This window comes from Mesoplodon bidens (assembly GCF_964165515.1).
Source record: "Mesoplodon bidens genome assembly, chromosome: 3".
NCBI lineage: Eukaryota > Metazoa > Chordata > Mammalia > Artiodactyla > Ziphiidae > Mesoplodon > Mesoplodon bidens.
The window spans coordinates 37,359,704-37,383,038 of record NC_138178.1 but is presented as its reverse complement, the minus strand read 5'-3'; the positions used below and the strand labels follow the sequence as shown (position 1 = coordinate 37,383,038).

General features: G+C 47.1%; 1 protein-coding gene across 1 annotated transcript; it reads left to right on the top strand.

Moving 5' to 3' along the window:
* Nucleotides 1-4,423: 4,423 nt before the first annotated feature.
* VPS33B (VPS33B late endosome and lysosome associated) lies at nucleotides 4,424-23,042 on the top strand. Its single transcript, XM_081227765.1, has 23 exons — nucleotides 4,424-4,871; nucleotides 7,169-7,249; nucleotides 7,607-7,668; nucleotides 9,079-9,128; nucleotides 9,324-9,391; nucleotides 14,456-14,501; nucleotides 15,572-15,666; nucleotides 15,963-16,067; nucleotides 16,468-16,564; nucleotides 16,789-16,866; nucleotides 17,217-17,290; nucleotides 17,592-17,678; nucleotides 17,842-17,932; nucleotides 18,147-18,221; nucleotides 18,469-18,533; nucleotides 18,655-18,709; nucleotides 19,867-19,913; nucleotides 20,510-20,642; nucleotides 21,264-21,337; nucleotides 21,828-21,929; nucleotides 22,085-22,160; nucleotides 22,263-22,379; nucleotides 22,674-23,042. Exons 1-23 carry the CDS (start codon nucleotides 4,776-4,778, stop codon nucleotides 22,751-22,753), a joined length of 1,854 nt encoding a protein of 617 aa, XP_081083891.1. The 5' UTR covers nucleotides 4,424-4,775; the 3' UTR covers nucleotides 22,754-23,042.
* Nucleotides 23,043-23,335: the final 293 nt, after the last annotated feature.

Below are 23,335 nucleotides of genomic sequence, written 5' to 3'. Positions count from 1 at the left end.
AGCCATGGCCGCTGGGCCTGCGCGTCCGGAGCCTGTGCTCCGCAACGGGAGAGGCCACAACAGTGAGAGGCCCGCATACCGCAAAAAGAAAAAAAAAAAAAAAAAAAAAAAATGTAGCAGTCTGTGTTGATTGATGCTCTCTGGGATTGGGAGGGTTTACCTGTGACGGGAAGGCAAGAGGCAAAGGGTCCCTTGTCTAAATACTGGGAGAGAGATGGGGCCAGAGGAATCCCTAATAAAGGGCTCTGTGCCTATCAGCCCTGCTCAGTGATGGACTTTGACAGCCAAAAACTGGATGTTAGGCCTTCCCTAAACACCCAGTCTAAAGCACCTCCTCTTTTAGTTGCTAGGGCTCTAAAACAAAATGGGGCTGTGGGGATTTGACCAAACAAAAAATGCAAAGCAGGCAAAGGCTTTCCAGGCTCTCAACGTAACCTCCAGCCACTTCCAAAAGCTTAAGTAGTATCTTATTTTACAGCTTTAATCAGATTTTTACAAGGGTGTTGTGATTTAGGCAAGAATAGATAATAGATCCCTTTTACAAATATGGTCTTGGGACTTCCCTGGTGGCGCAGTGGTTAAGACTCCGTGCTCCCAATGCAGGGGGCCCGGGGTTCCATCCCTGGTCAGGGAACTAGATCCCACATGCATGCCACAACTAAGGAGCCAGCGAGCCACAACTAAGACCCGGTGCAAACCAAATAAATAAATGAAGGTAAATAAATACATGAAGAAAACCCCAAATATGGTCTCAAAGGTTTTTGGCTATGCCCAAGGTCACATAGCTGCAAGTGAGTGACAGCAGTGGGACTTGAACCCAGGTCTGATTCCTAATTCAAGGCTTCTAAAATTCCAGGAATCTATCACTGCCTGGCATAATTTCTGTTAATTCACTGATTCTTTTAGAAATACTTTATTAATATCAGAAAGTGATTATCAAAAGACAAATGGAGACCAAGCAACATAGGAGTCCAATGACAGTTCTCAAACAATGTCTCATTTTAACAATTTACCAGCAAAAATTGGCTATTCAGAATTTAAATACATGCAGGATGTTTTTCTAATGAAAACGTTGATATTCCAACCCTGTCACTGACAGGCTGGTCATGTATCTTGCTATTGCAAATGTCATTCATGGCAATTATATCACTGATTACTGTTAACTTGAGCATCTGTTCAGTAGAAATGGGCAAGGCCCTATCACAGGCCAGTCAAAGTTAGGGAATCCAGCTTCTGGTAATAGAGCGGTGGACAGATAAGGCCCTTGTTCTCACTGCTCTGTCACTATCATGTAACTTATAATAAAAACGTCAATATAATTATGATTTTTAAAAGGGTAATTTGCCATTAGAACCTTAGAGGAGGGACTTCCCTGGTGGTGCAGTGGTTAAGAACCTGCCTGCCAATGCAGGGGCCACGGGTTTGATCCCTGGTCCTGGAAGATCCCACACAAGCCACAGAGCAACTAAGCCCGTGCAGCACAACGACTGAGCCCACGCACCGCAACTACTGAGCCCGCGTGCCTAGAGCCCCTGCTCCGCAACGGGAGAACCCATCGCAATGAGAAGCCTGCGCACCGCAATGAAGAGTAGCCCGCGCTCGCTGCAACTAGAGTAAAGCCTGCGTGCAGCAACAAAGACCCAATGCAGCCAAAAATAAAATAAATTTATTTAAAAAAATAACTTAGAGGAGCAAGATGCTATTTGACTGCTTAAATATGCATTTCTAACGCCTGCAAATCATTTGTGTCCTTTCCCCAGGGGACTATGAAATATTAGAAGCTTTTATTGCTAGCTTGGATATGTTTTCCATTTACCTCATCCACCACCATCCTAATGCTCACTAGCTTAAATCTTTTGTTTCCATTCTTGTAAATGCTGATCTAAGGCTTTTGCACTTACTAGTTCTTTGTCCCCAGATTTTCACTTGGCTGAGTCCTTGCCATTCAGGCCTCAGGTCAAATGTTACTTTCATAGGCCTTTTCACCCTAGTCTAAAACAGCTCCCTTCATGTTCTATCACCACACCCTGTTTAATTTACCCTAGTATTTGAGATGTATTACTACCGCATTATTTGTCATCACCCACCTTGCCCCATTAGAAGGTAGATCCCATAAGGGTAGGAGACCTGTACGTGTTCATTGCTGTAGTTCCACTCCCAACATAGATTTCTTCTTTTCTCCCTTTTCTTTTTCGGCTGTGCCACGCAGCAGGTGGGATCTTAGTTCCCCGACCAGGGATCGAACCTGTGCCCCCTGTAGTGGAAGTGCGGAGTCTTAACCACTGGACCACCAGGGAATTCCCCCAACATAGATTTCAATATTGGTTGAGTGAATGAAGAAATGGCTGGGAAACCTTACACCAATCAGCCAATCCACAATGGCAGAAAGCCCGGCCTTTTACCTTTGCCAGCCTGTGCATCCAGATCTCAGCCAAGAAGGCCTAAACTTCCTGCAGGTTGACCTGTTCCTGCTCTATGCTGACAGTGTGTCTCAGATCCTAACCCACTGTCATTGAGGTGTTTGGGGAAATTGTCCCTTCTCCCCGGCCCCCCACTGCCCCATCCCAAGCAGGGAGGCTGGACAGGCGAATGGGGACTCACTCAGCCTGTGTTCCATTGGGTGAGGGTCATAGGACTCCATGGTGCCCTATCCCCAGGCAGTCCTGTTTCATGACACAACAAAGGACTTTGACATCACACTGGATGAGGTGGAGATTTGGGGGTGCAGGTGCAGCATCTGGTGGAAGAGGCAACAGATAACAAGACTGCTCAAGCTGGAATAAATGCAACTGTGGGTGAAGTGGGCACCTCACAGCAACTTGGGGCCAAACTCAGGAGGCTGGCAAACTGTACGACAGAAGGGACTTAAACCCCTGCAAACCGGAGGGTGTATATGTCACTCATCTGTGAAGGGCAGCTTCTACCCTTCTGTGCAGCTGAGATTTGATCTAAGGGGAGGGGGTGAGAGGAAGCTCAGTAAAAAATACTAAACAAGCTCTTGAAGCCCAGTGTGAGCATAAAAGTTTTGTTTTTTTGCTTAATCTTCTATTATAGAAGTTTTCAAACATTCGAAAGTAGAATATTGTAGTGCAATGAACCCCTGTGTACCATCACCCAGCTTCAACATTTAACAAATGGCCAATCTTTCTTCATTGCCCCACAGCTCCCTTTGGCTTATTTTAAAGCAAATCCAAGACATCATATTATTTCATCTGTAAGTACTTCAGTCTGTGTCTCAGATAGGGGCTCCTTTTTAACATAGACATATAAGCCATTACTATACCTTGAAAGTTTTAGGAATTCCTTATTATCAGCTAATATCCTAATAATATTCTGGTTGATTTCTTTGAATTAGGATCCAAACAAAGTCCACACATTGCAATATTGCATTGTGTTGTTATGTCCCAGAAGTCTTTTATTCTAAAGTAGTTTCCCCTTCCACTTTCTTCTCATTGTCATTTGACAGGTTATTTGACCCATATAATTTTCTGCTTTTTGGACATGGTTGATTTTATCCTTGTGATGTCTTTTATCGTGTTTCCACTACCCTCTGTATTTCCTATGAACTGGTAATTAGATCCTGAGGCTTGATCAGATTTAACATGTGCTTCCCATGCATCTCACCAGGAGATGATGATGTGATGTCATGATTGATTAGTGAGTTCGGGTATTGTCAGCCGGATCTGTCCATTATAATGTCTCTCATAAGCTTTTTATTTTAACAAGGTAAATATAGATCTTTACCATGACCCCTGAAAATTCCCTAATTTTCTTCCCAATTTTCATCCCAAAAGTCAATCACTTTTCTGAAATTTTTCACTATAGTTTTTCCTGTTCGAGAACCTGATATAAATGGCATACAGATGCCACTCTCGTGTCTGGCTTCTTTCATTTATTCAGTTATTTTTATTGTATGAATATGCTACAGTTTATTTACCCATTTTCCCACGAAGGGCATTAATGAGTCAAAACTCTGGTATTGAAAGGTCACAGCTGGCGAGACTTGGCTTCCATTGGCTACTAACGCGTTCCTCTTCTCTCCCCTCACACCTGCCCCGCATCTCCACGCGTCTGGCCTCCCGCAGTTCGGAAGCGAGAGAGCTCCCAGCTTGCAGCTAAATTTGTGGAGTAGATTTGATGGACAGCCCAGATCCTCAGTGATCAATGCTCTCCGGATTCCGAGTTGGTTTCGCCGATTTCACCAAGTTCTGAAAATCGAGCAAGTGCCCAACGCTTGCTTGAGTGAGCTAGGAGAATTGGGTGTACCCTTCAAAGTTAGTTTAAGGTATAATTTTTTTTTATCACAGGAACACTCGCTTCTGGTCAGGAATGAAACTGAACCTTGACGCGTTGCCGCTCGTTTTCAAATGTCCCTTCCAGGACGCCGTCCTTTTCCGGGTACGCTGAGAGCTGGGCGAGTGCACGGGACTTCCGGGAGGTCTAGGAAGTCGTCGCTCTCTTTGGCAGGAGGCGGGTATCTCTGCAGGTGTAGACCCAGATCCTGCGGACCGGCAGAGTGGACCGGGAGGGGTGGGGTGGGGTGGGGTGGGACAAAGTGGCTGCAGGCCTGAGGCGAGGTTCCCCGAGGCTGCGGCTGTCCGGCCGGGAGGTGGCTCCAGTGTGGCTGAGGAGCGAGGGCCCCTTCGGGGGCTCTTTCGAAGTCCGTGCCCTTACCTGAAGGAGAGCCATCCTGCGCTTACCCTGGGGTGCTGCCGGCCTTCTCAGAGCGGAGGGCGTCCCCCTTCTTCCACCCTGCGGCCCAGGTGATCACTGCCATGGCTTTTCCCCATCGGCCGGATGCCCCAGAGCTGCCTGACTTCTCCATGCTCAAGAGGCTGGCCCGAGACCAGCTCATCTATCTGCTGGAGCAGGTCAGTTCCTGACACGCTGGGGGCCTTTACTGTATCAACAGCCAGCACTCACTGGATGCATAGTTCTTTCTTACTGAGCTCCCTTGGTCTTGCTCTTGGCCCTTGGTATTGTCCTTGGAGCTTCTGTGGCAGGTCCAAAATGAAGCACTCAGGGAGGAAAACTTGGGACGATCTGGCCAGAGAGTTAATGGAAATCCCCCCCCCCCTTTTTTTCATACAGACAAGGGAGACACCACTAGTGCCAGGCATCACTGGGGATGGAAAGATGGTTAAGACAACTTTGTCCTTAGGGTTCTTACGTTCCAGTGGGAGCAGTATGAAACACAAATTACCACACACAGGGTATCATGTGGTGAACGAGTGATAGCTAGAGTGCCTGAAACAATCATTTCTAGCTGGAGTGATCTAGGAGTTTCAAGGGGCTGGAGTGTGAAGATGAGCATATTTTCCTTGGAGATGGGAGAGGATGTTCCAGGCAGATGGACCGGTAGGAGCAAAGTTGAGGAACCAGGGAAGGACAGGCATGTAATACAGAGAAGAGAGGGATGAGAAGTTACACAATAGGCATTAGGCAGCTACTGAAAAATTTTCCCCAATATGTGACATGAAACAATACTTGAAGATGATTCTAATAGCCATAGTGAAGTTGGATAAATGGGCAAAACAAGAAGGCCAGTGAGGAGACCATAGATCAGACTGAAGTAATAAAGGCCCACACAAAATTAGTGGCAGTAGAAATGAAAAGAATTGATGGGTTTTTTTGAGTCAAAGACTCAAAGACATTGATTGGTCGTAAAGGTTAAGGGAGGAGCAAAGCTGAGTTTGACATTTTTAACTTGAGCTAATAAGAAAGTAATGCTATTACTGTAATTTTAATGGATTACGTATATAGTCTTTTGTTTAATGTTCATATTCCCCACTAGATTGGAAGGTCCTTGAGGACAGGGACATACCTATTTTGTTCAACATGTATACCTAGTGAGTACCTAGCTTAGAGTCAGGCACTTAGCATGTGCTTAATAAATATTTGTTACATGAACATTGAATAGAAATGAGAAAAAAATTAGAAAGAGGAACAGTTTTGGTGGGGGAAGTTGAGTAGTTTGGGTTTGGGTAGGATGAAGTTAAGATGCTAGGAGGAAATACTGCTTGTAACATCAGAAGATAGAAAGGTAGAATTGCAGCTAGGATAAAGATGGGGACTTGGGACAACCTCAGGGGATGTGGGACCATATTTTATTTCTCTGTAATATGTCCTGTAGTGGTAGCACAATGATTGGCACATGAAAGACACCCAACAAATGTCTGAGGAATTGAAAAGAGATGCTAGTTAGAACCACTAGTTCAGGTGAGATCTCCATGAAAGAGAGTAAATGAGACCAAGGATAAAAACTTGTAAATAGAATGACCTGAGGAAGAGCTGCCCACAAGGGTGACTCAACGTGGCCAGAGTGGATTTCTGTGCAGTAATGTCCTCTTCAAACTAACTTCCTCTGACTTAATTCTTATTAATGGGCACTGCTATTCAGGCTTGAAACCTCAGAATCATCTTTGATTCTTCTTCCCTCCTCACATTTAACTAAACCAGTTGCTGAGTCCTGTGGTTATTTCCTTACACCTGACTTTTTTTTTTTTTTGGCGGTACGCGGGCCTCTCACTGTTGTGGCCTCTCCCGTTGCGGAGCACAGGCTCTGGACGTGCAGGCTCAGCAGCCATGGCTCATGGGCCCAGCCGCTCCGCGGCATGTGGGATCTTCCCGGACCAGGGCATGAACCCGTGTCCCCTGCATCAGCAGGCGGACTCTCAACCACTGCGCCACCAGGGAAGCCCGAACATAGGTTATTTTTGTAATTAGAAGAAAAATGCCATTTAAAGAGATATTTGGCAGTTAGTTGAGGGGCTGGAGGATACACGGTGCGGTTTTGTTTCGTTTGGCTTCGTTCAGCAGGAAATCGATTGGGTTATCAGGAGACGGAGTGGAAGAGGCAGTGCAGTAGAGGAGCAATGATGTAGAACAAGGTCACAGGCGAGCAGGAGGGTTGAGTGACAAGGACTTAACCTTAGAAAGAAGGTGAAATATCTTTCCACTGGTACAGAAAATGAGAAGACAAAATAGGTGAATATGTAGAGAAATGTCAGCTGTGGATATAGGTAATAAATAAGGTGCTGGGGTAGATGAGGTCTAGTGCCCTTCCAACTCAGAGACTGTGCTTCTGTTAAATGGATGGCTGGATGAGCTGTCAGCCGAGGGAGCTTGTGTGACCTGAGAGTAACCCAAGATACTGTGTCTCCTTCAGCTTCCAGGAAGAAAGGACTTGTTCATTGAGGCCGATCTCATGAGCCCGTTGGATCGAATCGCTAATGTCTCCATCCTAAAGGTACCTGCCCCTTTCCCCACGTGGATCAGGCCCTTCTTTCCTATTAAGCAGTTTTTCTTTTGATGAACAGTACATATTACTGAAGAGTGACCACCCTTAGAGGGTAAATAGGGAATGGCAGAGTTACGGTGACAAGGGGGGATTGATACTCTTTGTATTGTTTTTGAATTGTTTTATTTTGGGGTTTTCTATTGACAGTTTGAGGAAGGTTCAGTGGGATGGTTGTCAGGGAGGTACTTTGACTGCTAGAATTAGTGTAAATAGGAGGGAGCCCTTCCAGAAGACCCCTGCCATTGTATCAGGCTTTGGGTTTCCAAGCACACTTATGTCCATTGTTTTGTTGGATTCTCTCTGTAGCAACATGAAGTAGACAAGCTGTACAAAGTGGAGAACAAGCCAGCCTTCAGCTCCAGTGAACAGTGAGTGTCTGGGAGACTCTGTCTCGGCTCCAAGCTGGAGGAGGTCCCTACACATTTGCCTTTGATCGGTCCTTGGCCGAGATCTGGCACCGTGATGTTTGTGACATGGTTCGCTTCCCTCCTCTTTTACAATTTCATCCTTAGGTTATGCTTTAGCCTCTTAATTGGTCTCCCTTTCTGCGGTTCCTCCCTCCCTTGTCCTCTTCTCTCTTTAACCCAATCTACCATCTCTAACCAGACTGATTAATCTTTCAAAAATATTTTCACTGGGCTCTGCTGAAGAACCTTCAAGGCTTCCCTTACTTACCGAGTGAGGTCCTCATTGTTCGTCATAGATTTCAAGGCTGCCTCCAGGGAGGCCTCTCACCTGCTTTCCAGCCTGGCCTCTTTCACGTCCCCACTTTTCAGCTCGCACTTTTGCGTGCTTCCAAGCTCTGCACACGTACCTCCGTGTTTTTGGCCACTCCACCCACTCTGCCTGAAATTCTCTCCTCTCCTCACTGTTCTTGCGACAAATATCCAGCCTTCAGAATCCAGCCCCCCCTCCTCCACGCAGCTCTCAGTTGCCATTCCGGGGTGATTTTCTCCTCCTCTGGATTTGCGTGGGGTTCAGTGTTTGTCCTGTTCACCTGGTACACAGTCACATCCTGCCTGTTGTCTGGTGTTTGTTTTTATTTTTAATACTTCTCAATTTAAGTAACGTACATGCTCCCTTAGAGGAGAAAATTCTAGATACATGGAGAATACATCCATGAACCCCAGTTTGAAGAACACTATTTTATATACTTTCTTGTATTGTTTTTTAACACTTGATTGTTAATATACTCCATACATATGTGCGTCTTATTTTGCCCAATATACTGTAAATTATTTGAGAGCAGGAACTCCTGGGTCCACCATAAGGCCAATAAGTGCCCCCAGCCCACCATGATATACCTGTTTTATCGAGGGGAGTCATGTGTGTGTGTGTGTGTGTGTGTGTGTGTGTGTGTGTTTAAACTCTTAATTATATACTCATATTTTTTAAAAATTTTTATTTATTTATTTGTTTGGTTGCACCAGGTCTTAGTTGCGGGAGGCGGGCTCCTTAGCTGCGGCTCCAGGACTCCTTAGTTGTGGCATGCTAACTCTTAGTTGCAGCATGCACGTGGGATCTAGTTCCCTGACCAGGGATTGAACCTGGGCCCCCTGCATTGGGAGTGCGGAGTCTTATCCACTGCGCCACCAGGGAAGTCCTGGGTCTTGTGTGTTTGGTATGTGATGAGCCAAAAGAGCTGGCAGGGCTTTGGCTGGGGTGAGAACTGTAGCAAATGGTGAAAGAGTTGGCATTGTTTAAGTTTCTTCTAAGCTGCTATCACCAACTTCATGATTTTTCTTCACTGAGGTATTTTTCCCCCTTCTCTCCCATAGATTGTGCTTCTTGGTCAGACCTCGCATCAAGAATATGCGGTACATTGCCAGTGAGTGTGCCATGGTGTTCATTATAACTAAGACCTGGGAAAGGGTGGGAAGATCTAAAGACCTTGACCATAAGAACCCTTTAATAAGAAAAGAATTGTTTGGGTAGGCCATACTCCTCGTGGAGGCTCTCTGCTTCCTTGCTTCTAGTCTAACAAAGGTCCATGGCTTTCGAGTTGCATCCTTTCTGTCTGTAGATCTTGTCAATGCTGACAAAATGGCTGGCCGAACTCGGAAATACAAAGTGATCTTCAGTCCTCAGAAGGTGAGTTTGGACCCTGGTGGAAATGACATAGGGTAGAACAGGATTCGGGACTAGGAAGGGGTAAGGGGCCAACACTATATAGCTGTATCTCCCTCAAAGCAAATTATAGGTGACTGAGCAAAATACCTGTCACTGTCTTTTTATTAAGGTAGCAGAGAGTCTGTCATCAAATTGCCCTGAATATAGATTGTACAGTTGTGAGAGGTGCCCTCTACATAGATTTCTTTAAGTGAAAATATTGACATTTTTGAAGTAGAGCCTGCTATGTATCCCTCCTAACACCAGTTCCTATATAGTAATGGTGCACAATGTTATGGCTTTTCAATGACTTTCTCCCTATATCCCTTTAATAACAAACACAATAAATCTTCACCCCCCACCCCATGCTCATCGAAGGCATGTGGCTGGGCTGCCCTTGGGTTATCAGAACCATACCAGTGTACTTTGGAAGAGGTTTTTCTTACACAGGGTGCAGTAAAATGGTCTCTAAGCTTGGAGCAGCTGAGGGAACTGAAGCCCACAGTCACATAGTGAATTAGCATAGCCAGGCTAGGTTTCTTCCATCTTTACCTCAATAACTGCAGTAAGTGTTAGGTGATCTGTCATAGTATCTCCATTTCTCGATTCCATCAAGCTCCCCTGTCATCCCCACATCAACGGGGTGCATTGTAGGTACATCCTCAACCTGATTGATTGGGAGGAATGATGTACCAGGTCTATACATTGCCCATCGTAGGACTATACAGTTATACCAAGTAGTGCGTGCCACACTTAGAGCAGGTAGAAATTAAAGTTGAAAGGACAGGGATTTATTCCTTTGCAATTTTCCCAAGAAAATTCTAAAGAAAATAGAAGCAGTAGGTAAGACTAAAGACACTGAAGCCAAACTGTCTGGCTGTGAATCCATGCTTTAGCACCTATTACCTGTGTGATCTTGGATAAGTTACTTAACTGCTCTGTGTCTCAGTTTTCTCATCTATAAAATGGAGTTGATAATAGTACTTATCTCTTTTAAGTGAGATGACTTTCAGTTTCTGTTAAGAAGTCTAGAGGAATCATAGGCTTATATTGTTTTCTCATCATTTAAAAGGAATAAGAGGAAAGAACCAACGATCTTCCTTTGAAGATCATTTGAAGATTGATGGCACAGTCTTACAGCTATTAATCCTGTTTAGGAATACAAATATATCAAGTGTAGCATTATTACCAGGGCAAGAAAATTATTGAGTAAAATAACGGATCAGAATTAGAGGTTACTTTTGAATGTTATTAAAGGAGCTATAGCAGTAATCTCTAGTTTTTGGAGTCTTACAAAACCCTTTTTTTCAAATTATACTTCCAAGGACAGATTTGTTTAAACAGGGACTAGAACAAGTTGGTAACAGTTTCAAATAATGCTACAAGCCTCCATATCACACAGAAAAAAGAAAATGATATTTTAATGAATTTTTTTCTTTCTAACACCCTATCTAATCAAAGTTTTTGACCTAATTTTCCATTACAGGACAGTGTCTTCCTTAGTTGCTGTAGGCAAGAGGAATTTTCTCTCTCTTCCTGAGACTCCCTTTGTTAATTATGAAGATTGGATGTTTTCAAACTGGGCTATGGAGTTCCATTAGTTAGCATTAAAAGTAGCCCTGTAGGGACTTCCCTGGTGGCACAGTGGTTAAGAATCCACCTGCCAATGCAGGGGACACGGGTTCAAGCCCTGGTTCGGGTAGATCCCACATGCTGCGGAGCAGCTAAGCCCGTGCACCACAACTACTGAGCCTGTGCTCTAGAGCCTGTGAGCCACAACTACTGAAGCCCGCGTGATACAGCTACTGAAGCCCAAGCGCCTAGAGCCCATGCTCCACAACAAGAGAAGCCACCACAATGAGAAGCCCGCGCACCGCAACGAAGAGTAGCCACCGCTCTCCACAACTAGAGAAAGCCCGCGCACAGCAACGAAGACCCAACACAGCCAAAAATAAATTAATAAAATTAATTAATTAATTTAAAAAAAAAGTAGCCCTGTAGGATTTCAGTTTTACTGACATAAATGAATGAGGGATGAATAGGACTCTTCTGTGTAACCATAAAGTAAGGAGCACATAGCATTAATCTTCCACACCTCATAGAATTATGAGGATCAAGAGAGGTAATGCTTTTATTTATTTACTTTTCAATTTTTTTTTTTTTTTTTTTTTTTTTTTGGCTGCGTTGAGTCTTCGTTGCTCCACGCTGGCTTTCTCTAGTTACGGTGAGCGGGGCCTACTCTTCATTTCAGCACTAAGGCTTCTCATTGTGGTGGCTTTTCGTTGCGGAGCACAGGCTCTAGGCGTGCGGGCTTCAGTAGTTGCGGCACGCAGGTTCAGTAGTTGCGGCACACAGGTTCAGTAGTTGTGGCTCTCGGGCTCTAGAGCGCAGGCTCAGTAGTTGTGGCACACAGGCTTAGTTGCTCCACGGCATGTGGGATCTTCTTGGACCAGGGATTGAACCCGTGTCCCTTGCATTGGCAGGCGGATTCTTAACCACTGTGCCACCAGGGAAGTCCCTTTTTAAAAATAATGTTTATTTATTTATTTGGCTGCTCTGGGTCTTAGTTGCAGCGTGCAGGATCTTTAGTTGTGGCCTGTGAGGTCTTAGTTGGGGCATGCATGTAGGATCCAGTTCCCCAACCAGGGCTCGAACCCGGGCCCCCTGCATTGGGAGCACAGCGTCTCAACCACTGGACCTCCAGGGAAGTCCCGATGGCACAGTCTTACAGCTATTTATCCTGTTTAGGAATACAAATATATCAAGTATAACATTATTACTAGGGCAAGAAAATTATTGAGTAAAATAACCAATCAAAATTACAGGATACTTTTGAATGTTATTAAAAGAGCTATAGCAGTAATTTCTAGTTTTTGGAGTCTTACAAGAACCTTTTTTTCAAATTATACTTCCAAGGACAGACTTGTTTAAACAGGGACTAGAACAAGTTAGTAACAGTTTCAAATAATGCTACAAGCCTCCATATCACACAGAAAAAGAAAACTGATATTTTTATGAATTTTTTCTTTCTAACACCCTATCTGATCAAATTCTTTGACCTAATTTTCCATCATAGGACGATGTCTTCCTTAGTAGCTGTAGGGAAGAGGAAATCTGTCTCTCTTCCTGAGACTCACTTTGTTAACTATGAAGATTGGCAGTTTTCAAACTGGGCTATGGAATTCAATTAGTTAGCATTAAAAGTAGGTCCATAGGGACTTCCCTGGTGGTCCAGTGGTTAAGACTCCTTGCTTCCCCTGCAGGGAACACAGGTTAAATCCCTGGTCAGGGAACTAAGATCCCACGTGCTGCATGCCGCGTGGCGTGGACAAAAAAAAGGCCTATAGGATTTCAGTTTTACTGACATAAATGAATGAGGGATGGATAGGACTCTTCTGTATAACTGTAAAATAAGGCGAACCTAGCATTAATCTTCCACACCTCATAGAGTAATTATGAGGATCAAGAGAGGTAATGCTTTTAAAACACTGACAACAATGCCTAGTACATGTGAAACAAATAATACACATCCACGATTACTATTGTCATCATCATTATCAGACAGAAGTGCCCTCAACTTCCTTCCTCATTACCTCCAAATATTTCACCCTTTTCCCACCTGTCTCAAAGGAGCATGAGGGAATTCCGTGGTGGTTCAGTGGTTAGCACTCTGCGCTTTCACTGACAAGGGTGTGGGTTCAATCCCTGGTTGGGAAACTAAGATCCCCACAAGCCATGCAGCATGGCCAAAAAAACATAAAATAAAAAATAAATAATTTACAAAAAATAAAAAAGGAGGACGAGACACTGGCCTTTCCCCATCTAAGCGGAGGCTCACCTGTGTTCTTGGCCCCATCCCTGCCTGCTTTCTCCACTCTCTTGCTTCATCAAGTAGACTCTTTTATATCTTCAACCATATCTATCCCTTCTAAACAGTTCTCTCTCCTCATCTCTTGTCCCTGACAGCGACTCTCCCTTAATTTGTGGCCAGACTGAAGAATTATCTGCTGCCACTGCTTCTGCTTCCCCACATCCACCTTCACCTTTTTTTTTTTTTTTTTTTTTTTGCGGTACGCAGGCCTCTCACTGTTGTGGCCTCTCCCGTTGCGGAGCATGGGCTCCGGACGCGCAGGCTCAGCGGCCATGACTCACGGGCCCAGCCGCTCCGCGGTATGTGGGATCTTCCCGGACCAGGGCACGAACCCGTGTCTCCTGCATCGGCAGGTGGACTCTCAACCACTGCGCCACCAGGGAAGACCCCACCTTCACCTTTTAATCTAGTTGCCTAAGATCTCCGTTGTCAAATCCAGTGATGTCTATGTTATGCTCTTCCTACTTAACTTCTCTGGCATTTGAGACTGTTGCCCATTCTTCCTTGAAACTCTGCCTTTAGAGGTGCTATTTAGGGGTGCTGTTTTCTCCTAGTCTCACCTCTCTGTATTCTTTCTCGGTCTTCTCTGCCCGGTCTTGGACTGTGCACCCTTTTAATTTTGGTTCCATAGAGTCCTGTCCTAAGCTGTCCTCTCTCTGTGTGTTCTTTTGGACAAGCTATCCACTTTAAATGCAGTGTATGTGCCTTTAACCCCCAAGGCTGTCTGTCCAGACCTCCCTCGGTGTCTGCAGAGGTCCCATGGACATGTCCTAACCAGAACTCCATCCCTTCTCTCTCCACACCAGTGCTTTTTACCTCCACCTGCTCCTCCTCCTCTGTTTCTGTAGCACTGTCACGCCCGGCTTGGCTTCCCGTCTCTGCCTGCAGAGACCCACCCTTCCATGACAGCTGAATACCTTCTCCTTTGTAAAGCTTTTCCAGTCAATCAGGGAGAAAAAAGCAATTGACTTAATAAATGAATGAAATGGCTGAAAAGGAAACAAAGCGATGGGCCGATGATTCCAGTGGTCCTTTCTAGATCTAAGAGTCTGGGTTCTCTTGTCTTTTTCACTGGGTTCAATAAGTATGGTCCTCATCAGTGACCACAGAGGAACTCCAGAGAAATGGAAAGAATGGAGGAGGGGGTTACTAATAAGCTTCCCTTTCTCTTTCAGTTTTATGCATGCGAGATGGTGCTTGAGGAAGAGGGCATCTATGGAGGTGAGAGGAGACGGATATGAGTGGAAAGGGGGAGGACGCGTGGAAGAAGGCCGTGATGGTTGTTCCCCGTCCCCATCTCCTTTTCCCTGCCTCATTCCTGTTGGCCTAGCAGGAGGAGAGGGTCCTGAGAATGGGAAGGAAGACCCCAAATTAGAATACTAGTGGGGCTATGGTTGAAAATCACCCATGCTGTCTTCTTACCTCCCAAGACTCCCACAAGCAAAACTCGTGCCTTCCCTCCTGTGTGTATTCCTCACTCCATCCTCCGTGCAACACAAACCTGGTCACCGTCCTCCCTACTGGAAATCCTGCAGTGGCTCAGAATAAAGCCCAGGATCCTCAGCACGGCCTCCTGCGCCTCTACAGTCTGGCCCCTTCCTGGCCCTTTAGCCTCATCACATGCCACTCCTCTCTCCTGACTCACTACCCTCCAGCCATGGGGACTTCACACACCTGTTCTTGTTGCCTAGAATATTCCTCACCCTACAGCTTTTTGCCCACCCAAATCATCCTCAAATTCTAAGCCAAATGTCTCTTCTTTAGGGAAGTCTTTCCTGTACCTGTAGTTGAGGTTAGATCCCTGAAATATTTGTGCTCATAGGTTGCTGTTTTACTTCTTTGGAGCATATGACTGTAGTTAAATTTGTCTGGTGTGTACTCTCTCACTACCTTGTCAGCTCCAGAAGTCAGGAGCATGTCCATTCTGTTTACCACCATGTCCCCAGTATTTAGCCTAGCACCGTACATATGTGGCTCTCCGTCAGTATTTGTCCAGTAATGCATAAATGAAGGAGTGTTTCATCAGCACTTTCGGTCGGCACTCTAATGAAAACACACCACTGATCCCACTGTATTACAGGCTGTTACGTACATGTCTCCTTTCCTTATCAGCCTGTAAGCCCCTTCCGGGCAGAGACTGTATCTTATTCATCTCTGAGCATCCCATGCTCAGTGCAGTACCTGGCGTGTGGCAGGCACTCAGGAGTTTTTGCATGGCTGTAGTGGAGCTTCCCTCTTAATGTGGAGCCACGTGCCTTCGGCAGGGAGGCTGATGCTCTCTGTACCCACAGATGTGAGCTGTGACGAATGGGCCTTCTCTTTGTTGCCTCTTGATGTGGATCTGTTGAGCATGGAACTACCAGAATTTTTCAGGGACTACTTCCTGGTAAATGCAGGGCCCTTGAGTCTTGGCATCAAGGAGTCGGGACAGTCATGGGGTCCTGTGGGCTAGAAATATGGATTCAACCTTCATCCAACTCATAATATATCATGAGTGATAGTAATTTGGAGACGAATACCACTGCTTGAGGTTCATGGGGCTTCCTTTGGGGCCAATGAAAATGGACTTTTGCAAGCATTGCCCAGACCCTGCCTTTCTGCTCAGGGCTTCTAGGCCTATCCACTTTCCAGATGGATCTGTCGGGTTGATCCATATCTTTGTGGCCCATGTGGTCCCTGCAGGAAGGAGATCAGTGTTGGATCAACACTGTGGCGCAGGCCTTGCACCTCCTCAGCACGCTCTATGGACCCTTCCCTAACTGCTATGGAATTGGCAGGTGTGCTAAGGTGAGCAGTTCTGTGTCCTGATAGCCCCTATTCACTTGTTTTCTAACCACCGAGGATTGTTCATGGGCATCTGGGATGTGAGCTATATTCTTTACCTTGCTTTCATTGCTCCAGAGTAGGTCCCCAGAGGGGAGAACTTGTATAGCTAACAGAATGGCAAGAACCCAGGACCTCTGGGTAGCATCCCTAAATCTTTGTGGGCAGAAAGACTCCTTCACTGGTGTGGGGCAGGATGGGGAGGGCTAGGAACAGGTGGGAGTAGAAGAGGTAATATTGTTAATAATTAGCTCCTCTCTTGGGGTCAAGGAGAAGGATCACATGGAAAGGGGTTGGGTTCTGTAGGCGTGGGGCTGCACAAGGGACCTGGACATAAGATTGCAAATGTCTTGGGCCCTGGCAGATGTCACATGAATTGTGGAGGAAACTGGAAGAGGAGGAGGATGGTGAAACCAAGGGCCGAAGGCCAGAGATTGGACATGTCTTTCTCCTGGACAGAGGTGAAGTATGCTCAGCACTCCTCTCGTCTCTCGACCCTAGAAGATACGGGAATATGGGAAACATGGTGGCACAGCTGGGATCCTCAAGTTGAGGCTGTGAGTGCCAGCTTTGACTGGGGGCGTGGGCACTTGGGCCCCGTGGAAGGCACTTGAGCGGATACTGAGCAAACTGGGTGGGAGGCTGCATCGGGGAAGATCCTCACGGTCGGAGATCTCGGTTTCAGACGTGGACTTTGTGACGGCACTTTGCTCCCAGGTGGTTTACGAGGGCCTGGTGGATGACACCTTCCGCGTCAAGTGTGGTAAGTGGCATCTCGGCGAGACGGAGGGGTCCTCATCTCCTGGGGCTTCCCACGGTGAGGGTGCAGGACTTGTGGGAGAGACTCAGGCTTGGAGTGAACTGCTGCCTTCCAAATAGTTTGGGGGAACGTTTAAATCTTTTTTTTTTTTTTTTTTGGCGACACTCCGTGGCTTGTGGGATCTTAGTTCCCTGACCAGGGATGGAACCTGGGCCCCTGGCATTGGAAGCTCAGAGTCCTAACCACTGGACCACCAGGGAAATCCCTGGGGGACCTTGAATGGCAGTTCCGGAAAGGGAGGGGAAGGAGGGACTCATCAGAGATCCTCATAGCTGTTTCCTCTGCTCTCAAAGGGAGTGTTGACTTTGGCCCAGAAGTCACATCCTCTGACAAGAGTCTGAAGGTGCTGCTCAACGCCGAGGACAAGGTGAGCACATGGGTGGCAGCAGAGGATTTCCCCAGGGCCACTGCCACCATGAGGCTGTGGGCCCCGGCTCTGGGAGGAGAGGCCGAGTGCCCAGGAGAGAGGGACACCTTGCCAGTTAAGAGCACAACCCAGAGCACATAGCAGGGATTTGACATGTCCTTACTGATACCAGCTCAGCTTTCTTTGTACTTCTGCTAGAATAGCTGAGCCCTCTCCCTGTGCTGTTGTTACCCTGATGAGGCAGGAAGGAATGAGGTATGCGTCTGCATAGTAATTTGTTCCTGTCTTATTCCCCTTGCAGGTGTTTAATGAGATTCGTAACGAGCACTTCTCCAATGTCTTTGGCTTCTTGAGCCAGAAGGCCCGGAACCTGCAGGCCCAGTATGACGTGAGGCTCCCAGCCTGGGTCCTCTGTCTGTTTCCTCAGTGACTCCCCAGGCTGCTGCCCTTTGGCTCCCCTTCTGATGCTACAGTGGGTGGGAACTGAGGGAGGGTAGTGTTTGCTCACATCTGAGGGCAGAGGGGCTGACCTCATGGGAATGTCCCCACAGCGCCGGAGAGGCATGGACATCAAGCAGATGAAGAACTTCGTGTCCCAGGAGCTCAAGGGACTGAAGCAGGAGCACCGCCTGCTGAGTCTCCGTAGGTTTCAGTTTGAGGGTAGGGCAAGGGGAACCCTGCAGAGGAGATCTGGGAGGACATCCCTGTTCATTTGGAAAATAGTGCTCTTCTTTGGTCTAAAGTGGAAAGAAATGCTCCTGCACTTTGCCTTAAGAGGTCCTTATTCTTCTGGACAATAAAGAGACATTCTTCCAGAACCAGGAGTATGTCAGCTCCCCTTTTGTCCTGTCTGCAGATATCGGGGCCTGTGAATCCATCATGAAGAAGAAAACCAAGCAGGACTTCCAGGAGCTCATCAAGACTGAGCATGGTGACTTGGCTACTTCTCCTGCTTCTGCTTCCCTGGCTCCCAGCCCCAGCCCTCCCTGAAAAGATGCTCTCTGGCTCTTTCCAGCTGACACTGGCTGTGTGGAATGTTGGTTCCTGCTAGAAGCCCTGGGGCCCCCTTAACCCACCCCAAGGATGAAGAAAGAGATGGGGAAACAGACGCCCATTAGCATAGATGGCAACAGCTGAGCCGCTCCCCCAGTAACAGGCTCTCCTCTGATTATTTGCAGCGCTGCTGGAGGGCTTCAGCATCCGTGAGAGCACCAACTACATTGAAGAGCACATAGACCGGCAGGTGAGGCGGGAAGGGGGGAGATACTGGGAACAGCGTTTAGAGGTGGGGCTCAAGCGGAAGCAAGAGGAGAGAGCGTGTGTTATGAAACTTGAATTCTCCTTGACTCTGTCTTCCTGTGCAGGTGTCACCCATAGAAAGCCTTCGCCTCATGTGCCTTTTGTCCATCACTGAGAACGGTGAGCCCCAGGGACCAAAGACGCCAGATTGAAAAGCTGTAACTTAGGGATAGTTCCCTGTAATCTTGTGGATTCTTTCCCCTGTAAAATAAAGCAGCTTTTGTTTTGGGTGAAACATCCCCAGGTCATAAGGTAATTTATTGTTCCAGCCCTAAACAGGACCACATCCACCCTCCCCAACGCCCCCGGCACACGGCCTGTCCCATCGTAGGACTGCAGAGAGGTAGAGCTGAACAGCATTTCTCTCATCATTCCATCTGGCCTCCTACCCGCAACAAGATTTCATAATCAAGATACAGTCCAGAAAAAACCAACTTCATAAACATTATAAAAGCTCAGATTCTGAAACCTTTCATGGCAACTTGTTATGAGTGTTGAAGTCTTCCAGTTGGCAAATATTCTTTTTTTTTTTTTTTTTTTTGCGGTACGCGGGCCTCTCACTGTTGTGGGCTCTCCCGTTGCGGAGCACAGGCTCCGGACGCGCAGGCTCAGCTGCCGTGGCTCACAGGCCCAGCCGCTCCGCGGCATGTGGGATCTTCCCGGACCGGGATACGAACCTGTGTCCCCTGCATCGGCAGGCGGACTCTCAACCACTGCGCCACCAGGGAAGCCCGGCAAATATTCTTTAAGGTTGCTTTCTACCCAAAGACGTTACTTACTTATTCTAAATCCCCTTCATTGTAGTTGGAAGTCCATTTCTTCTTACCTCTGTGGAGAAAAACATCTAAGACTGCACTTTGGGAACTCATTAGAACACTTTTCCTATTCCCCACTAGCTGTTGAGCAGTTCCCCAGAAAACTGGCCCATAGCCCGGGAGAAATGCACGGGAAGGCCCTTGTCCTCCCTCCTGCCGCATCCCACCCCCAACTACGGATTAGATTAGCTTTCGTTTTGGTGTCCCTTCCTCGGGGCTCTTCCTTGGAACTCACAGATCCAGGCTATATCTTTCAAAAAGCAAGCTTAAATGTAGGAGTCAATTTAGAATCAACTGCATAAGATGCAAGGTTAACGTTATGCACTGACTCCTTCCTTCTGACTAGGTTTTTTTTTTTTTGGTGGGGGGACAAGGGTTGGTTTGTTGGTTGGTTGGTTGGTTTGTATGTACACTTTAGGGCACCTCAACTGGCTCATGAACCTTTCTCTTCCTTACCCTCAGGTTTGATCCCCAAGGATTACCGATCCCTGAAAACCCAGTATCTGCAGGTAAGGCCAGGAGACTGTGTTCTTGAGGGAACTTGGTGGAGGGAGGTCATTGGACATTTTCGAAAGAGGCAAAAGAAGAAACAGTCCCTTTCCTGTCCCCATCACCCTCCTGTTCCCATGCGGCCTCCCTCTCAGAGGTTGTGGGGATGGTCACCTTTCAGCACGCAGAGACCCTTCCCACTACCCTTGTTTCACTCTCCTCCCCTCTTATGTGGCCAGTGCGGGGGGAATTTGAACAATTCAGCTGTTGGACCCAGTGGTGAGTTCTTACTCCTGGATTCTCTCTCCCTTTATTTAGCACCTTGCGAGGCGTCAATACACCTTTCCTTCCAGATCCTTCTCAAGTCCTACCTCCTCTGTGAAGCCTTCCCCACCTCCTTACATCGATAGCTTTCTGTGCTCTTTAATTGTTCCATGCTGCTTTTATTCTTTGTTTGGCATTTGGTGATTTCTGATATGAAAATCTTCCCCACAAACAAGTGTGCACTGTTCAGGACACAGAGTGCAAAATCCTCCTCTCCCCCACCTCCATATCACCTAACAGTGCTAGGCCCTTGGTGGACGCTGGGTAGAGAGCTGAATTGCATTTTCTTCAGAGCTATGGCCCCGAGCACCTGCTAACCTTCTCCAATCTGCGGCGAGCTGGGCTCCTAACGGAGCAGGCCCCAGGGGACACCCTCACAGCTGTGGAGAGTAAAGTGAGCAAGCTGGTGACGGACAAGGCTGCAGGTGAGCAGGGAGTGCAGGTAACCCCTTTCACCCTCCTCGGCTGTTGTTGCCTCTTCTCTCAATAGGCAGAGCACCCTGGTGGGGAGAGAATGAGCTGGGGAAGGAGAAAGTGATTCCTTACTGTTACTGTCCTTACTGCCACTACTTCTGCTTGTAAGAGCAGCTTCCAGTTACTGAACACTGACATGCTAAGCCTTTTAGATACACTTTCTCATTTAATCCTCACAAAGTTTCTATGTGGTAAGTTTTATTATCTCCATTTTACACATGAGGAAACCGAGGCTTAGGGAGGTTAAGTGACTTCTTCAGGGCCCCTTAGTAAGTCAGATTTAACTCCAAAGGCCGTACACTTAACCAGTAAACTAGGATCACCCTGTAGATTGCATTTACTAGAGGGCTGGTACCCTGTAGGAGGAGGAAGACTGCGGGTGGGAGAAGGGTGGTGATTGTCTTAATCAGTTCCAGGGAACTGTAGGTGAATGGCTTCGAGGGGGATCCTCAGATGTGATAGGTCCTGCTATTTGAGAAGAGGGGGTCCTGTTATTTCCTGAGTGGTATCACCTGCGGCAGCATCCTTAATCCATAAACCTTAGATGAAACCAGCGCAGATTTCTTTCCCAGGAAAGATTACTGATGCCTTCAGTTCTCTGGCCAAGAGGAGCAATTTCCGCGCCATCAGCAAGAAGCTGAATTTGGTATGTAGAGCGGGGTGGACAGGGGAGGCAGTGGGGTCAGTCTTTCGTGAAGTACTTTGAACCCACAAAAACCTGTCATTTTGTTTTTATAAAGATCCTTCTGTGTGGTAGCATTATAGCATGAGCTTAATATTGAGACAAGGCACAAAGTTTCATTCATTTAATAAACATGTAACTCACACCTACCAATGTCAGAGAATACACTGAAGTGCTGCTTCAGTGACAGTCATGTCCCATGTCGCTGAAGGGTCAGAAGGGGTCCCTCTTTCCAGCAAGCATGGAAACTCATTCAAGAGAATCAGCAGGCACTGAACAGCTTTCATCTTTGGTTATGGATTCTTTTTTTTTTTTTTTCCTCCAAGGCTATTGCTGGTTCTCACTTTAGTTGAAGTAAGAACTGTTCTTAGGGGTATGCCGCTTTTCTCTGACCCTGTAAAGGACTGGAGGGCTGAGTGGTCACTTGCCTCATACAGTCCCCTTTGCCCTCTAGATCCCACGTGTGGATGGCGAATATGATCTGAAAGTGCCACGTGACATGGCATATGTGTTCGGTGGTGCTTACGTGCCCCTCAGCTGCCGAATCATCGAGCAGGTGAGAACGAGTGGCTCGCTCCTGTTCATATTTCATGCTCTCTGCTTTCTCTTAGTCCCTGGCCTGGCCCAACTTTTAACTTACCTGAGGGACTAGCAAGAAATGTAACAGTCTGGCTGCTGCTAGACTTGAAACTAGCGCTTGTGCCTTCCCAGGTGCTAGAGCGGCAAAGCTGGCAGGGCCTGGACGAAGTGGTGCGGCTTCTCAACTGCAGTGAGCTGGCATTCACAGGTGCGTGGCCTTGCCCAGTGCGGGCGGGGTGAAATGAGAGGAGGGCTGGATGCATCATCCAGTAGTGCCGGTGAAGAGCTGAGTCTGGTCTGGTCTTCGCAGACATGACGAAGGAAGACAAGGCTTCCAGTGAGTCCCTGCGCCTCATCTTGGTGGTGTTCTTGGGTGGTTGCACATTCTCTGAGATCTCAGCCCTCCGGTTCCTGGGCAGAGAGAAAGGTGAGATCAGGCTTCCGCGGGATCTGGGGGACAAAGGGCAGCCCTCAGGAAGGCTTCTTTACTGGCCTCTGGGTACCACTTGCTGCCATCTTGCTGTGGGCTGAATAGCAGGAAGCCCAGTTCCACCAAGCATGGCAAGTTGCTGTGCCCAGGAGCATGGCACTGACCCATCTATGACTATAAACTGGTGCTCTGACCCAGCCAGGGCCGTGGAACTGGAGGGGCTTGACATGGCTGGTGTTAGGGGCTTAAATCTGCTCTCAGTCATGTGTGGTGGTGCTTTTGACTCCTTAGGGTACAGGTTCATTTTTCTGACGACAGCAGTCACCAACAGCGCTCGCCTTATGGAGGCCATGAGTGAGGTGAAAGCCTGAACTTTTCCCGGCCAGTGTTGATGTCTTCCCTGGACATGTTCCTCAGTGGGATGCAGGAGTTTGAATCCCAGCTGCTAATAAAATGTCTACCAACTATGCTCCTAAGAGCCGGGGAGCAGGGAACTTATTTGGATTTAGAGAACATATCTGAGGAGAGAGTTCACTTCCTGCCCCCAGGATATTTCTTTTTTGTTGATGAAGTACAGCCCATGCTGATGAGATAAGGAGGAAGAGGATCTTTTGCTAAATCCTGTTTGAGTATCATTGTAAATAAAGCCTCTACTCTCAATGTATCAGTATTATGTTTAGTTCTAGACAGGCACTTCCATGTTTACTGGTGAAGCAGAGGGGGCTTTACATAGGGGCTTCGTGGACTCTACGGCCTGGACTGGGTAGTAGCTCTGGGCCTGGTCTGGTTCTTCCTTGAAACTTGCACTGGTCTGGTTCTTCCTTGAAACTTGCACTGTACTGGACTTTCCTCAACCATAAAATGAGGATTAGTTAGATGATCAGTACCAGTTAGATGATTGCACCCTTCCAATTCTAAAATTCTGTGGTTCATTACACTTTAGAAAAAATGAG

Bases quoted from the DNA above. Each gene is read 5' to 3' on its own strand.
- VPS33B (XM_081227765.1), top strand. From the start codon at position 4,776: ATGGCTTTTCCCCATCGGCCGGATGCCCCAGAGCTGCCTGACTTCTCC. The intron at 9,392-14,455 runs GTGAGTTTGGAC...TTTCTCTTTCAG, and splicing joins TGATCTTCAGTCCTCAGAAG to TTTTATGCATGCGAGATGGT. The intron at 16,068-16,467 runs GTGAGCAGTTCT...GGGCCCTGGCAG, and splicing joins GAATTGGCAGGTGTGCTAAG to ATGTCACATGAATTGTGGAG.